This window comes from Sciurus vulgaris, assembly GCF_902686455.1.
Source record: "Sciurus vulgaris genome assembly, chromosome: 2".
Classification (NCBI taxonomy): domain Eukaryota; kingdom Metazoa; phylum Chordata; class Mammalia; order Rodentia; family Sciuridae; genus Sciurus; species Sciurus vulgaris.
The window spans coordinates 70,714,669-70,732,867 of record NC_136462.1 but is presented as its reverse complement, the minus strand read 5'-3'; the positions used below and the strand labels follow the sequence as shown (position 1 = coordinate 70,732,867).

Here is an 18,199-nt window from a genome sequence, read left to right as displayed (position 1 = left end):
ATATATTAGAATCTCTCTCAATATTGTGTACTTCTGTATTGACAAAAAGGCTGAAGCAGTTCAGAGAACTGATACATGCAATTTAAGCTATACATCTAGTTTGTTTTCACACACAAGCAACTAACCTATGTTCAAATGAAGACCTACCTTCCTGCTGTCACTTCTCAGTGTACTAAACTAATTTATAGTTAGGATTGTATTCAGGCTAAAGTGAACTAAATTTCCATGTATCTTCCCTATGATCAGGGTAGGCCACACTGAAAAGTTTCATGAAAATTACCCCTTAGTGATAGTGATGTCAAAGTCACAAAACCCAGAAGTCAGAGTGGGCTTTTAGGGCTGGGTTACAACTTTTTTTTTCTAAACTAACTATATACCTGGGGTGAGCTCAAAAATTGGAACTGGAATGTAGAACTTGAAAAAGTAGTAAAAAAAAAAAACTTTGTGGATTTTGTTTGTTTGTTTTGCTAGGTGGTAGAAGGGATTGGCTGTTGGTGATAATTAGGATGTTTAAAGTAGCTTGTATATCCTCTAAACCTATTTTATATAGTCTTTGCAACTCTGTGATCACTGTATACCATTCTTAGAAGGGGAATGAAATCTTGAGTAGTGATATAACTAGAATGTTGGAACTGATGTGAATTCAGCTAAGCATTACCCTGACAAAAATGTAGTAGTACTAAAAACCCCATAGTAAATAAACCAAGGGGATGGAGATAGAATGCTTCAATGAAATAAATTACTCCAGCTTTATAGAAATCCCTTTTTGTCAATTTATCACCAGGTATTTTGTGTGGTGTGTGTGGTGATAGGGACTGAACATAGGACTTCACGTCAGGGAAGTGTTCTAACATTGAGCCACATCCCCACCCCCATCACCAGATTTTTGCTGTAGGACTACAGATTGGCACTTTTTGATGACTGGATATGTTTGCCAATGTAACTAGAAAGACTAAAACAAGTCGTTGGTATCTCAGAAGACTAGTGTTCCCCAATGTAAACTTTGAAAACATTCACCACTTAACTTATTCTGTGCCATTCTCCCATGCTTTAAGGTGCCAGTTAGGACTCCAATATACTTTTAACCGAAGTGATAATAGCAGGCCTTTCTCACACCAACCTCAAGGGGGGAAATTTTCACTGTTTTTGTAGTGCTGGGGGATTAAACCCAGAAACCTCTTCATGCTAGGCCAGCACCATACCATGACCTTCATCTCTAGCCTGCAGAATATCTTTTGGAGATAATGTGTAGTAGGTTAAGAAAATTTTCTTCCATACCTTAACTACTTGTGTTGTGATGGATATACACTTTGTCAAATATTTTTTCTGCACTGCTCATATCATTAATAAGTTAATGTGCTGAATTACACTGATGGCAGAGACTTATGGTTTTGACCAAACTGTTATACCGATCTCATCACAATGACTGAAAACTTACCTAATTCTAGTTCAAAAATTACAAGGAAGTTTTCTCTGCAATTAATCACTAATATATGGAATCCATACACAAACAAGTTTACATACGAACTGGACCAGTTTTTAATTATCTTTAATTATTTCCATTGTAGGTATCACCATCTTTTCTGTTGGTGTGGCTTGGGCACCTCTGGATGACCTGAAAGATATGGCCTCTAAACCAAAGGAGTCACATGCTTTCTTCACAAGAGAGTTCACAGGATTAGAACCAATTGTTTCTGATATTATTAGAGGCATTTGTAGAGATTTCTTAGAATCCCAGCAATAATGGTGATATTTTGACAACGGGAAGGAAGTACAAGGGGATCTAATGTATAAACTGTATTCTCATAATGAAATATCATAGCATACTAGGATCAGATACTTGTATTAAATGTCAACAGGTATTCTAAGCAAATAAGCATTCATTTAAAGCTACTACCTTCTGATTACTATTTAGACTTCATAATTATTCAAAACACTTGGCTGAGTCTTCATAATTATGGCCCTTAGAAACTCAGGAAGAGAAGACATTATGGATTAAAATCTTTAAGTTTCTATGTCTATTAAATGTTTAGATATGCAAATACCAAGTATCAAAAGAATGTGATACTTAGACCAAAAGTAACATTCCTTCTCTAATCATTTTCTATTGATTATATAAATAAAATGAAAGAGAAACAAATAGAAAAAAACAGCTTTTTAACATAGTTCAACTATTTTGATCCAAGTGGATGTTTTCTTAAAACCAATCCCATAGCTGGTTCCTTCATACTACAAAGTTACAATTATTGATTATATTGCAAGGAATTGTGTATCAAGCTTCTCTGTGTATTTTCTTAGTAACTTATGCCTAAAAATATCACATTCAGCAAGATAGCAGGATTGCTTGGTATTTTTCTATTTATATACTTAATTTTATATGTTTGTAGATATACTGGCTTTTACTCTAAAAGACAGCAAAGCACTGAGAAAATGTTAAGTTGGTAAGGTTGTTGGGAAAAAAAAAAAACCATTTCAAATAACAAAACTGCCAAGAAAGGTATTGTAATTTGGATACTTAATAAAATTGCTAGTGACTTATTCTAAGCTGCCTTTTGTTATTCCAAGTCTTTCTCCCTAAGGTATAGTAAATATTCTGTATGTACTAATTTACATGGAAAGACCAATCTGAATTGTTTTTTAAATCATGTAATAGCGAGCCTGTGTGAGGCTGGAGGATGGTAAGTTCAAGGCCTGGGCAACTTAGGGAAACCCTATCTTTAAAAAAAAAAAAAAAAAAAAACCTGAGAAATGTAGCTCAGTGGTAGAGTACCCCCGAGTTCAATTCCCAGCACCACAAAAACAAAGTAAAAAAAAAAAAAAAAAAACCAATGTGGAATAATACCAAGTATATTTTTTCTTTCATTTAATTATTTACTGCATGCCCACTGTTTTAGCCATTACCAGATTAAGTAAGCACTATCACATGCTTCTGAGTACTAATGTTTTGTACCTTGTGCTAGTTTCCTTAATGTGCAGTAGCTCATCAGGAGTTTCCTCCATAGACAGAGGTGCTCTATCACCCTGTCTTGGCTGTCTTCTCCAAAAACAGGTTCTGTTCCTCCTTCATTTACCTGCTTCAAAGAGATCCAGATTCCAACTGAAACCATACAACCAAAGAGTTGACAGAGGTATTAATTGGCTGGAATAATATATTCCAGTAAATCTTTTAAGTCTAACAATTTTATGGGGAAAGGCAGAACTTTAATTACCTTTGACATTACACAAATACTTGATAAAAGGGAGGTTGAGAAGATAACTTCGTTACTATTCCTTAAAGCTGAAAATGATAGATTAATATAACAAGAATTTTATCATCATCAAAAATGAATTCCACTTAATGTGATTTTTCCACTAGTACACAGACTACAAATTCTCATCTTTGCCAAGCATGGTGGAACTCGCCTATAATCCCAGCAGCTCGGGAGGCTGAGGCAGGAGGATCACAGGTTCAAATCCAGCCTCAGCAAAAGTAAGGCACTAAGCAACTCACTGAGACCCTATCTCTAAATAAAATACAAAATAGGGCTGGTGATGTGGCTTAGTAGCCAAGTGCCCCTTTGTTCAATTTCTGGTAAAAAGAAGAAGAAGAAGAAGCTTTAATGAAGCCACAGCTTCTAGTTATTCTTTAAAGTTTTTTTCCCTTTAATTCTATAAAGGACAAAATTTTAGTGATCAGGGAAATGAATATTTTTACTGATGTAACAGCAAGAGTAGAAATCAGAACTTCAAGCAACTATCAGTTTATCTGAGGAAACAATCATGATAAAGGGTTAACAACTAAAAGAGGTAAAAAAAAAATCTAAACATACAATTCAACAGGCATGTCTAAATTTAAAATATGCTAGCTCATTTACAATTTTTAATGTACTAAATGTTAGTTTTCAGGGGTAACAGTTTGAAATGAGAAAATACAAGTATGAAAGAGGTAGAATATTATTAAATGAGAAAAAGTCAACATATTGTTTGTATATAAAAATATCCTCAAGTCTTATGTATAAAGTCCTACTCAATAATTAATCTGCTGTTTTCCATGTCACAAATGGTAGCACACAAATAAAATGAAAGACATTCTTTTTGCATCCCTTTCAAACGTTTAATATTATAAAGAAACATATGACCAAATTAGGTAAGAGAAAAATAAACATATACTGATTTTTATCCATTACAGTTTTAATACATTCCAAAAGAGGTGAATATTTATATATTGCAATGAAAATAACCACCTTACAGTTAAAACAGTAAAGCAATGGGTTGAAATAGCTGCCAGAAACAGTACTACCTTTGCAAAAACTTAAGAGATTAAACAGAGGAGAGGGTGAGGGGAGGGTCAGGAGAAAAGTGCCCCTTTATCCATTGATTGAATTTCTTCATTAGTTGAATGTTTGAGTTCAGAAAAAATAAAATAAAATTTTAAAAAGTTCTGAGAAGTTTTAGTGTTTCAGGATAAGAACTAAAATTTCTACCTGGAATTTCTCAATGCACACACAGTTAAATTTAACATTTGCAGCAGGCATTCACATAGATTTTGCATGTGAATTTTCTAGTGTCCCCTTTAAAACCATTTGTAGTTCCTTTCAAGTAAAAGGATATTACCTTGTTGAAGAAGTTTCAGAATATCAATACTTAACCTCATTTATAAGAACTTTTAAGTAATGAATAATGCAGTTTATTCTCTGCTGAATGTTTTTCTGTGGAAACAGTATATTCTAGCTAGATAGGACACCATCATTAACTGAAATTCAGTTACAGGATGTTTAAATAAATTATTAAAATTGCATCTGCTTTTTTTTGTTACTTCAAATGGTCTAATATATTTTAACAGTTTTTTTTTAATATCCTCAAATTGGGTGAAATACTTCAAAAGGAGTTAAGAGTGTTATTGTTCTAATCTTAATAGAATACCAATAAGCAATATAATGTATAAAAATAATAGCATAAAAATGAAGGACTAAGAAATCATCTCCATTTCCTAGTTTAATTATGGAGAGTATTGCACTTTATTATTCAACACAAAATGATGTAGCCAACAGTAACATACAGGTACACAATTTATATTTATTATATGCATTTTATATACATTATTTTTCAACAGCTGTATGTTTGCTTTGTGGTACAATCTTAAAAATTTGCTGATTCATAGTTTGTAAAACAAAAACCTTACAAAACTCATCAAAACTCGCAAACTGATCGGAAAAGTTTTTGGAAGACTAGAAAAAATACTTTATTGTCTTAATCATGCATTACACAAACAAAATCTTTAGTTACACCATAAAATTAAGCACATCTAAAAAAATAAAACAGGGAAAACTAGTCCAAACACAGCAGATTTCTGTATCCTGATTGAACTATTTTTGTATCCTATTTGTAATGCAAATAAACTTTTATTCCAAATATTTTTTAACAAGATAATTTTGTTTGGAATCATGGTAAACCAAGATATGTATCTTGGGGGGTAAACACCTTGTTTTGTAACTTAAACTATAAAATATTCCATTTTTAGTCTATTTTAGACTATTCAAAGGAGTTCCAAAATAGATATACAGGTTTCTTTAGCACATTAATAAAAGGATATAAAGACCAACAAAAAGTGAAATAAATAATAGGCCATTAGCAAGATGGATAATCCTTGATAAATAAACTTGTAAATACAGTAAGATGTACAAAATATCACATAGTGATAGGATGCCAAGATTAGTTTTTTTAAAGAGTTCCTTTGGAGTACTAAACCCCACTGTTTCATTTTAATACACTTAATAGTCCTTGTTCATGAAGACATTTATGTGATGATGAAGGTGATTTAGCATCTTTATGGAAGGACTTAGCTGAGCTGTATTAAGCAAAAGGAGGAAAGAAAGTGGTTAAGGGGGTGGCTGGTCAGTGAGATCTCTGTGTTTAGGGTTGTATAATGAAGAAAAACTTCAATACAATCTTGAGCACTGTTGTGACAGGCTAAATATATAAAAAGACTTATAAAAACTAGAATTTTATCCAAACATTTTGTGCAACTAATGCTAAAATATTTTAAGTTAAATTTTCTTTTTCTTCTTTTTTTTTTTTTTTAAAGCAAAATAAGTTTAAAAGGGAATCTGTGGCATTCAACTGATAAACATAAGATCACTAAGAGATGAAAAAAAGCTACTCTTGGAGCTCACTTCCCCCCACAAGAGCACCACATTCCTAACCCTAAGGCAGCACACAGAGTCCTTTAGGGGAAAAAAAAAAAAAAAGTCTTTGTAAGATCAGACTCCACATTGGCGTAAAGACACCTAAAAAAACAGACATACGCTCAGTTCATATCCAGTATAGGCCACAAATACTGGAGTCCTTTTTCTTTATGTCCCACAAAATACAGTAATTACAATTAAATTAATGAGCCTGACATTAAGATGTGATTTCTACCAATTTATGCCTGCCCCAAATTGCCTTCACTAGGCAGAACACATGTAGTGTTATATCAATATCCTTTTTGATGGCAGTGATGCAGACCATTTTTCTGTCCAAGCAAATCTTTTGTCATGATGTGAGTTTTTGTGGATTCACACAAATACTTTGGCAAGGGCATCAGCTCCTGCACTTGCAATATATGCTTTTGATGGATGGAAAGCAACATCATAAATTGACTCATCCAATTTCTTCCTATGAGCTGTTATTTCTTGCACACAGGTCTTGCTGTCTAAATTCCATAATCTAATGGAACAGTCATGGCCTGTAAAAGAACAATTAAAGCTTGTTACTGAGTAACAATTCTTTTTGTAAAATTTGTGAGCAGTGTAGAACTTCAGACTTACTTCCTGACATCAAATAGATTCCATTAGGATCTACTGCTAGACTTGTAACAGCATCCAAATGAGCTACCATTGAATGGATCATTTTACCTAAATAAAACATATCAGAGAAGATTAAGTTTTCAAAAAAATACTAACATGAAGCTAAAAGTATAACAGCATCAGCATAAAGTAACTACTTTAGCAACTTTTTATTGTGGTAAAAGAAACACAACATAAAATTTACCATTTTAACCATTTAAGAATGTCCAATTAAGTGGCTTTTAAAACAGTCACACTGTGCAACCACCACTACTATCTATCTAGTTCAGAACATTAGCCACTGAAAAAGGAAACTCAGTAACCATTAAGCAACTCACTTCCCATTTGTCCCTTCCCTCCAAACCATGGCAACACTAACCACCTACTAGAGATTGCCTATTCTGGAAGCTTCATATAAATAGAAAGAACGTTTTCAAGGTGCATCTTTTATAGTATATAATGAAGAGAATTTTAATTCTAATGCAGAAATTTCCCATGTATTTACTCTTTAAAAAGATATCTGTATGATATGAATTTGACAGAATCTGAGAGACAATGGAAAACACAACAACAAAGTTGCAAAGCCTTAAAATCATGTAAACTAGCTGGGCAGAGTGAAGCATGCCTGTAATCCCAACAACTCTGAAGGCTGAGGCAGGAGGGTTTCAAGTTCGATGTCAGCCTTAGCAACTTAGTGAGAGCCTGATTCAATAAAAAAAGATAATAAAAAGGGCTGGGAAGGAGCAGGGGAGAAAGAAAGTATGAAACTAACAAAGAAATAAATAAAAAGGGGTAGGTTAGTGGGTCAGTAGTTAAACACCCCTGGGTTCAATCCCTAGTATCTTTTAAAAAAAAAGTAAACTAAAATTCAAATTATATATTCCTAAAATCAAGTTCATTTATCCTTTGAAATGCCAATTATTTTGTATATTTGAAATGAGGAAGGAGGAAGGAATGGAGTATACTACAGAAATTAACTCTGGATTTCCCCAGATATTAACAAAACCACTACTCTGGAAGATTTAATTTAATGAATATTTTTACTGATGATTTGGGAAGCGAATAGAATTCAAAAGCAAGGTGAAATTTAAAAAACAAGTTGTGAATACAGAATTCTTGCTGCACAAAGACTTTGGGACAAGGATATCCTACAATGGCAACATATGATTTTACTGGATGACAAGCAATACCATAAATTGATTTATCCAAGAAGGGGATTAAAAAAGCAAATACTGATACTTCAAAAAATAATTTACTCCCCTTTCACTTAGCAATGAGTCTACTACTCAAATGTCTGGGATGTTCCTAATTTAGAAAGACAGGTCTTTGCCAAAATTCTAGTTAATAGTCATTTGCTATGTTGCTAGACCATTATGACATTTTACACTGGGACATGAAAGAAGTCAACTTTTGTTACTGCCCTGAAGCTATAACAGTTAAGAACACAAAACCCTAACATAATCAACTGATCAAAAATTTACTCTTAAAAAAAAACAAAGCGGGGATTCAAGATGGCGGACTAGAGGGTGGCTGCGTTTCGTGTTGCTCCAGGACTCAGGACTCAAGAAGAGGAGATATAGAGAGCCTTGGGACCAACTCAAACCAGCCGGGCGAGAATCTCCCACTGGGCAGGCGTCCCGGACGGGGCAGGAGCCCTGGACGGGGCGGTAGCCCCAAAAGCAGGGATCTTTGCAAAGTAGAACGGCCGCGAGGCGCCCCTCCCCCTGCCGGAGCAGTGATCGCAGACAGCTGGGAGCATTGAAGAGGGGGCTGCCCAGAGGAGAAGGAGAAATACGGGCTCGGCACATCGCTTGGAATTGGATCAGCTGCGCCAGGGCTCCGGGCGGCTATCCGGAGGAGCAGCGTGGGTTCAGGACTCAAGAAAAGGAGATATTGAGAGACTTGGGTCCAACTCAAAGAAGCCGGGTGAGTGTTTCCCACTGGGCAGGCGGACGGGGCGGTAGCCCCCGGACAGGGCGGTAACCCCGAAAGCAGGGATCGTTGCAAAGTAGAACTGCCGGCGAGGCGCCCCTCCCCCCGCCGGAGCAGTGACCGCAGACAGCTGGGAGCATTGAAGAGGTGGCTGTTCACCACAGCGCTTAGACTCAGCGCAACCCACCCGCGCTCTGGGAGGCTGCCCAAAGGAGAAGGTGCTTGGTGAGCTGTTTGGACTGAACGTGACCACCCCTGAACACAGGGGGCTGCCCAGAGGAGAAGGAGAAATACGGGCTCGGCACGTCGCTTGGAATTGGAACAGCTGCGCCAGGGCTCTGGGCGGCTATCCGGTGGAATAGCGTGGTGAGTGGTTTGGTCCCAGAGCATCCGCTCCTGAACATAGGGGGTTGTCTGGAGAAGGAGGTGGAGCGCGGCGGGGTGCTTGGGCTCGAAGTGACTGCACCAGGGCTACGGGAGGCAGTCGGGACAAGAAGGTGCACAGTGAGTTCTTGGGACTCGTGACGCACCAGATCTCTGGGTAACTGCCTGGTGGAGAAAGTGGTGCGTGGTGGGTCACTTGGTCTTAGAGCGACGGCACGGAACAACAGGTGGCTGCCGGAGGAAAAGGCGTGTGGCGGGTCACTGGGACTCGGAGCGATTGTAAGGGGCTCCAGGTGGCTGCTCAGAGGAGGGGCCGCATAGCCAGGCGAAAAGTGCAGAGCAGGGTCCTAGACGGCTTCTTGGTGGAAGGGCCCCACAGACAAACTGAGGGGCGGAGCGAAGGCTCCAGGACTGCAGGCAGCTTCTCTGAGGAGAGGCAGCCGAAGGAGATTCGTTTGTGAAGGGTGAGGCTTCCAGGCCCAGGAGGTAGGTCCGGGTCCCTGGGATCATTGCAGAAGAAGGCTGCCCAGCCCAGGCGGTAGGTGTGAATTGAACGGAACCTCTGGGAGGAAAACCGACCAGCGAGACCTCCCCACCAGGTGACTCCTCCCTGTTGGGTGAGGTTCTCCCAAAAGGACCGTAAAATCAGAGACACAGGCCCAAACTGGTCTTGCATCAGCCCACAACCTACTTCCCTTCTGGATGACCATTCATCAGCAAGTGAAGGTACCTCTGCCCACTAGCAGGGAATATACCCCACCAGAAGGCCACCACCCCTAGGGAGTCAGCTCCCTTGTGGAGCACTGCATTATCAACTTCCTCCAAGATTTCAGGCTACTGAAGACTAAGAGGGGATATAATAGAAATCTTCAGGGATATTATAAGACAATAGAGGAAATCTGCAATATCACAGCGGTCAACTGATACCTGAACAATATGAGAAAACAAGGAAAGAAAATGCTGCAAACAAATCTAGATGTTACATCAATGAAACCCAACGACAGCATGGCAGAAGAAATGACAGAAAGGGAGTTCAGAATGTACATAATTAAAATGCTCAGGGAAGCAAATGACGAGATGCAAGAGCAAATGCAGGCACTGAATGATCGCACCAATCGACAGTTAAAAGAGCAAATACATGAAGCAAAAGATCACTTCAATAAAGAGTTAGAGATATTGAAAAAAAAACCAAACAGAAATCCTTGAAATGAAGGAAACAATAAACCAAATTAAGAACTCCATAGAAAGCATAACCAATAGAATAGAACACCTGGAAGACAGAACATCAGACATTGAAGATAAAATATTTAACCTTGAAAACAAAGTTGAACAAACAGAGAAGATGGTAAGAAATCATGAACAGAATCTCCAAGAACTATGGGATACCATGAAGAGACCAATTTGAGAATTATTGGAATTGAGGAAGGCTTAGAGAAACAGACCAAAGGAATGAACCAATCTATTCAATGAAATACTATCAGAAAATTTCCCAAATCTGAAGAATGAAATGGAAGATCAAGTACAAGAGGCTTATAGGACTCCAAATATACAAAATTACAACAGACCCACACCAAGGCACATTATAATGAAAATGCCCAACATACAAAATAAAGACAGAATTTTAAAGGCCGCAAGAGAGAGGAATCAAATTAACATTCAGGGGGAAAACCAATCGGATATCAGCAGATTTTTCAATCCAGACCCTAAAAGCTAGAAGGGCCTGGAACAACATTTTTCAAGCCCTGAAAGAAAATGGATGCCAACCAAGAATCTTATACCCAGCAAAACTTACCTTCAAATTTGATGATGAAATAAAATCCTTCCATGATAAACAAAAGCTAAAAGAATTTACAAAAAGAAAGCCAGCATTACAGAACATTCTCAGCAAAATATTCCATGAGGAAGAGATGAAAAACAAAGAAACAAATCAGCAATGGGAGGAACCATCCTAAAGGGATTGTCAAATAAAGGAAGAACCAAGTCGTCTCAAAATAAATAAATAAATAAATAAATAATAAATAAATAAGATGAACCAAATGACCGGGAATACTAATCATATCTCAATAATAACCCTGAATATTAATGGCCTGAACTCATCAATCAAAAGACATAGACTGGCAGATTGGATCAAAAAGAAAGATCCAACAATATGTTGCCTGCAAGAGACACACCTCGTAGAAAGAGATACACATAGACTAAGGTGAAAGGATGGGGGAAAACATATCATGCACATGGACTCAGCAAAAAAGCTGGGGTATCCATCCTCATTACAGATAAGGTGGACTTCAAGTCAAAACTAGTCAAAAGGGATAAAGAAGGACATTACATACTGCTTAAGGGAACCATAAATCAGCAAGACATAACAATCATAAACATCTATGCCCCAAACAGTGGCTCATCCATGTATGTCAAACAAATCCTTCTCAATTTCAGAAACCAAATAGACCATAACACAATAATACTAGGTGATTTTAACACGCCTCTCTCACCACTGGACAGATCTTCCAAACAAAAATTGAACAAGAAACCATAGATCTCAATAACACAATCAATAATTTAGACTTAACGGACATTTATAGAATATACCATCCAACCAAGAGCGGATACACTTTCTTCTCAGCAGCACATGGATCCTTCTCTAAAATAGACCATATATTATGCCACAAAGCTAATGTAAGCAAATACAAGAAGATAGAGACACTACCTTGTATTCTATCAGATCATAATGGTTTGAAGTTAGAAATAAATGAAAGAGTAAAAAACAGAAGCTACTCCAACACCTGGAGATTAAACAATATGCTATTACATGATGAATGGATAACAGAAGATATTAGGAAGGAAATTAAAAAATTCCTAGAGGTAAATGAGAACAAAGAAACATCATATCAAAATCTTTGGGACACTATGAAAGCAGTACTTAGAGGAAAATTTATTTCATGGAGCGCATTCAATAAAAGAAGTAAAAATCAACAAATAAACAACCTAACACTTCAGCTCAAAGCCCTAGAAAAAGAAGAACAGACCAACACCAAAAGTAGTAGAAGACAGGAAATAGTTAAACTCAGAGCTGAAATCAACGAAATTGAAACAAAAGAAACTATACAAAAAATTGACAAAATAAATAGTTGGTTCTTTGAAAAAATAAACAAAATTGATAAACCCTTAGCCACTCTAACAAAGAGAAGACGAGAGAAACCCAAATCACCAAAATTCGGAATGAACAAGGAAATATCACAACAGACACGATTGAAATACAAAACATAATTAGAAGCTATTTGAAAATCTATATTCTAACCAAATAGAAAATTTCGAAGACATCAACAGGTTCTAGAGACATATGAATTGCCTAAATTGAGCGAGGAGGACATACAAAATTTAAATAGATCATTTCAAGTAATGAAGTAGAAGAGGTCAATCAAAAGCCTACCAACAAAGAAAGTCCAGGACCAGACGGGTTCTCAGCTGAGTTCTACAAAATCTTTAAAGAAGAGCTCATTCCAATACTTCTCAAAGTATTCCATGAAATAGAAGAGGAGGGTACCCTCCCAAACTCATTCTATGAAACCAATATTACCTTGATACCCAAGCCAGACAGAGATAAATCGAGGAAAGAAAATTTCAGACCATATCATTAATGAACATTGACGCAAAATTCTCAATAAAATTTTAGCAAATCGCATACAAAAATATATTAAAAAGATAGTGCACCACGATCAAGTGGGTTTCGTCCCAGGGATGCAAGGTTGGTTCAACATCCGGAAATCAATAAATGTAATTCACCATATCAATAGACTTAAAGTCAAGAACCACATGATTATTTCAATAGATGCAGAAAAAGCATTTGATAAAATACAACACCCCTTCATGCTCAAAACCTAGAAAAAATAGGGATAGTGGGAACATTCCTTAACATTGTAAAGGCCATCTATGCTAAGCCCATGGCTAATATCATTCTAAACGGTGAAAAACTGAAAGCATTCCCCCTAAAAACTGGAACAAGACAGGGATGCCCTCTTTCACCACTCCTATTCAATATCGTTCTTGAGACTCTAGCCAGAGCAATTAGACAGACCAAGGAAATTAAAGGAATACGATAGGAAAAGAAGAACTCAAACTATCCCTATTTGCGGATGATATGATTATTACTTAGAGGAACCAGGAAATTCCACCAGAAAACTGTGTAGAACTCATAAGTGAATTCAGTAAAGTGGCAGGTTACAAGATCAATGCTCATAAATCCAATGCATTTTTATACATGTGAGGAATCCTCAGAAAGAGAAATTATGAAAACCACCCCATTCACCATAGCATCGAAAAAAATAAAATACTTGGGAATCAATCTCACAAAAGAAGTAAAAGACCTCTACAATGAGAACTACAGAACACTGAAGAAAGAAATCGAAGAAAACCTTAGAAGATGGAAAGATCTCCCATGTTCTTGGATAGGCCGAATTAATATTGTCAAAATGGCCATACTTCCAAAAGTGCTATACAGATTCAATGCAATCCCAATTAAAATTCCAATGACGTACCTTACAGAAATAGAGCAAGCAATCATGAAATTCATCTGGAAGAATAAGAAACCCAGAATAGCTAAAGCAATCCTTCGCAGGAAAAATGAAGCAGGGGGTATCGCAATACCCGAACTTCAACTTTATTACAAAGCAATAGTAACAAAGACGGCATGGTACTGGTACCAAAATAGACAGGTAGATCAATGGTACAGAATAGAGGACACGGACACAAACCCAAATAAATACAACTTTCTAATACTAGACAAAGGTGCCAAAAATATGCAATGGAGAAAAGATAGCCTCTTCAACAAATGGTGCTGGGAGAATTGGAAATCCATATGCAACAGAATGAAACTAAACCCATATCTCTCACCCTGCACAAAACTCAACTCAAAATGGATTAAGGACCTTGGAATCAGACCAGAGACTCTGCAGATTATAGAAGAAAAAGTAGGTCCCGATCTTCAACATGTCGGGCTAGGACCAGACTTCCTCAATAGGACTCCCATAGCACAAGAAATAAAAGCAAGAATCAATAACTGGGATAGATTCAAACTAAAAAGCTTTCTCTCAGCAAAGGAAACTATCAGTAATGTGAAGAAAGAGCCTACAGAGTGGGAGAATATCTTTGCCAATCATACTTCAGATAGAGCACTAATCTCCAGAATCTATAAAGAACTCAAAAAACTCTACATCAAGAATACAAATAATCCAATCGACAAATGGGCTAAGGAAATGAACAGACACTTCACAGAAGAAGATGTACAAGCAATCAAAAACATATGAAAAAATGTTCAACATCTCTAGTAATAAGAGAAATGCAAATCAAAACCACCCTAAGATTCCATCCACCCCAATTAGAATGGCGATTATCAAAAATACAAGCAACAGGTGTTGGCGAGGATGTGGGGAGAAAGGTACACTCATACATTGCTGGTGGGGCTGCAAATTAGTGCAGCCACTCTGGAAAGCAGTGTGGAGATTCCTTAGAAAACTTGGAATGGACCCTCCATTTGACCCAGCTATCCCACTCCTTGGCCTATACCCAAAGGATCTAAAATCAGCATACTACAGAGATACAGCCACATCAATGTTCATAGCTGCTCAATTCACAATAGCCAGACTATGGAACCAACCTAGATGCCCTTCAATTGACGAGTGGATAAAGAAACTGTGGTATATATACACAATGGAATATTACTCAGCCATAAAGAATGACAAAATTATGGCATTTGCAGGCAAATGGATGAAATTGGAGAATATCATGCTAAGTGAGATAAGCCAATCTCAAAAAGACAAGGGACGAATGATATCGCTAATAAGTGGAGGATGACACATAATGGGGGGGAGGGAAGGGTTAGTGTTAGGGTTAGAGTTAGGGTTAGGGAGGGGGGCAAGTATGGAGGAAGCAAGTACTGTATAGAGGGTAAAGAGGGATGGAGGGGTGGGGGGAAGGGGAAAAAATAACAGAATGAATCAAACAACATTATTGTATGTGGATTTATGATTACACAAATGGTATGCCTTTGCGCCATGTACAAAGAGAGAGACAACATGTATCCCATTTGTTTACAATAAAATAAAATAAAAAAAATCTGAAAAAAAAAAAAAAAAAACAAAAAAAAAAAAAACAAAGCCTAACTGTGGAACCAACCTAGATGCCTTTCAATAGATCAATGGATAAAGAAACTGTGGTATATATACACAACGGAAGATTACTCAGTCTTAAAGGAGAACAAAATTATGGCATTTGCAGGTAAATGGATGGAGTTGGAGAATATCATGCTAAGTGAAACAAGCCAACCCCCAAAAACTGAAAGTTTTCTCTGATATATGGATACTGATCCATAATGGGGGTGGGGGGGGTTCAAGAAAAGAATGGAGGACTCTGAATTGGACAGAGGGGAGGAGAGGGAGCATGGAGGTGAAAAAGATGGTGTAATGAGATGGACATTACCCTAGGTACATCTGATTGCACAAATGGTATGACTCTACATTGTGTACAACCAGAGAAATAAAAAGCTGTGCTCCCTTTGTGTGTGTGGGGGGGGGGGGAAGCCTATCATTTTCTGGTAATTCTAAACAGTTATCATAGAGTATATTAAAGTTTCTCATCATTTCAAACTACAGTTGTCTGTTTCTCATTAATAGTAAGATTAATTAAGTCTAATTTTAGAGACTGCACTAGCCTGAGAAACAAAGATCATTTAACATAGTATCTTCGATTCATTAGTCCAACATAATTCATCTATCCACTCATCTCAATATTACTATTAAAAAAAACCCAGAATATGAAAGGAGTGGCCTCCAGGACAACAATGTCAAACATTAACAGTATCAAGCATCATTAGTTTCCCTTAAAATGTATATTTATGATGATAATTCTTAATTATACTGACTTGGTTCTGATTTCTCTCTTCAGAATGATTTTGGTCTCCTAAATTTAACATCTTAAATTCTTTTAACATTATAGATATATACATTTCTTAAAGGGAGCTATAGTTTTCCAATTTACCTCTAGACTTCCTGCAGGTACACTAAATTAATTCCCAATTCAGAGTCAACCCTTCTTTTCCACAGTCACAGTCATTTCAAAATGTGAATAATCCCATCAGATAGAGGCATACAATGCTGGGCTTCTACTAGTAACCACATATAGCTCTTGATTTCTTCAGATAATTAGGATCCCTCCCTTCACCAACATATATCTGCAGCTTTTCACTATTAACCTATTTCATTCTGGTCTTATCCCTATGCTAACACCTTCTTCCCCCAGTAAAACTAATTTTTCCCCCTCTTATTAACTGTAGAAATAGACACATATAATCAAGTCATCTATTCCTCTTTCCCAAGCACATTAAGCCCTTTTACTGGCTAATTAATATTGTGGGTTTCTACAAAGTGGAAAGGAAATAAAGAATGACATAAAAAATATGAACAATGAAGTTTGAATCCCAAACCTACAAATTTTATCTGTTGTGTAACACTGCACAAATAATTGTCTTTTAAATTCCTATTGTAAAACAAGGATGATAATAATAGCATAGTATTTACTTTATAGGTATTTAAAAAAGCAAATATAGTCAGGTATAGTGGTGCATGCCAGTAATTCCAGCAACCCAAGAGGCTGAGGAGGATTGCAAGTTCAAGGTCAGCCTGGGAAACTTAACAAGACCCTGTCTTAAAAAGGGTTGGAAAATAGCCTAGTGGTAAAAGTATCCCTGGGTTCAATTTCCCAGTACGCGCGCGCACACACGCACACGCACGCGCGCGCACACACACACACACACACACACGACTTAATATATGCAAACCAAATAGAACAGTGTCTCACAAGGAATAAGCACTGTGCCACTAGTCTGTAAGCTCAAGAGAACAGAGGATTGTTTTTATTTTGTTCACCAAATAGCAATCACTGTACCAGAATGTGGCAGATACTCAATAAATGTTACTTTCCCATAGGTGAATGAGTCCACAATCAATTCATGACCTTTTTCCAACTCTTCCACATGCTTCACTGTATAGTACATGGAGATTCCTCAGAAAACTTGGAATGGAACCACCATTTGACCCAGCTATCCCACTCCTTGGCCTATACCCAAAGGACTTAAAATCAGCATACTACAGAGATACAGCCACATCAATGTTCATAGCTGCTCAATTCACCATAGCCAGATTGTGGAACCAACCTAGATGCCCTTCAATTGATGAATGGATAAAGAAACTGTGGCATATATATACAATGGAATATTACTCTGCCATGAAGAATGATAAAATTATGGCATTTACAGGCAAATGGATGAAATTGGAGAATATCATGCCAAGTGAGATAATCCAATCTCAAAAAACTAAAGGATGAATGAGCTCACTGATAAGTGGATGAGGACATATAATTGGGGTGGGAGGGGTTAGCATTAGGGTTATGATTAGGTTTAGGGTTAGGGATAAGGAGGTGGTAAGAATGGAGGAAGGAAGGACTGTATAGAGGGAAAAGAGGGGGGAAGGGAAAAAAATAACAATGAATCAAACAACATTACCCTATGTAAATTTATGATTATACAAATGGTATTCCTTGACTCCATGTACAAATAGAGAAACAACATGTATCCCATTTGTTTACAGTTAAAAAAAAAAAAAAGACAAAGGTGGGAGTCAGGGCTTGCTTCAAAAAGAAGTGAAGGACAAAAAAAAAAAAAAGAAAAAGAAAAAAAAGGGGGGAGGAGGCAGGGTATCTCACAAAAACCAAAGGGAGATCGTAAAGGAAGGGGACCAGGAGGGGGGAGATGGGGAAGGAAGGGGGACATGCTGGGAGTGATAATGGCCAAATTATTTGGTATATTGTGTACATGTACAAATGTAATAACAAATCCATCATTATGTTCAACTTTAATGCACCAATAAAAAAAAATGGGAAAAAAATACATCATGCTCTGGTCCCACCGCAGGCCAAGTGCATTAGAATTTCTGGGGGTGAGAACACAGCATCAGCTCTTTTAGTGGTTTCGATGACAGACTAGTTAGAAATCAACTGCTCTATAGAGTTAGTCTCATTTTGAATATCAA

The 18,199-nt window shown here is 37.1% G+C and overlaps 1 protein-coding gene and 1 long non-coding RNA gene across 3 annotated transcripts in view; one reads left to right on the top strand and one right to left on the bottom strand.

Annotated features, from left to right (window-relative positions):
• Positions 1–18,199, top strand: part of COCH (cochlin) — a 50,044-nt gene that overhangs the window by 11,593 nt on the left and 20,252 nt on the right. For both annotated transcript variants that reach the window (XM_079127234.1, XM_079127233.1), the window contains one exon: positions 1,569–3,391. In XM_079127234.1, the coding sequence (XP_078983360.1) occupies positions 1,569–1,744 (176 nt within the window). In that variant the 3' untranslated portion in view covers positions 1,745–3,391. The remainder of the gene's footprint in view (positions 1–1,568; positions 3,392–18,199) is intronic.
• LOC306654030 lies at positions 4,716–16,885 on the bottom strand. The gene is made up of 3 exons (XR_013761866.1): positions 15,254–16,885; positions 6,789–8,286; positions 4,716–6,706 (listed from the first exon to the last, which is right to left on the bottom strand). It is a non-coding gene; the product is annotated as an uncharacterized lncRNA (long non-coding RNA).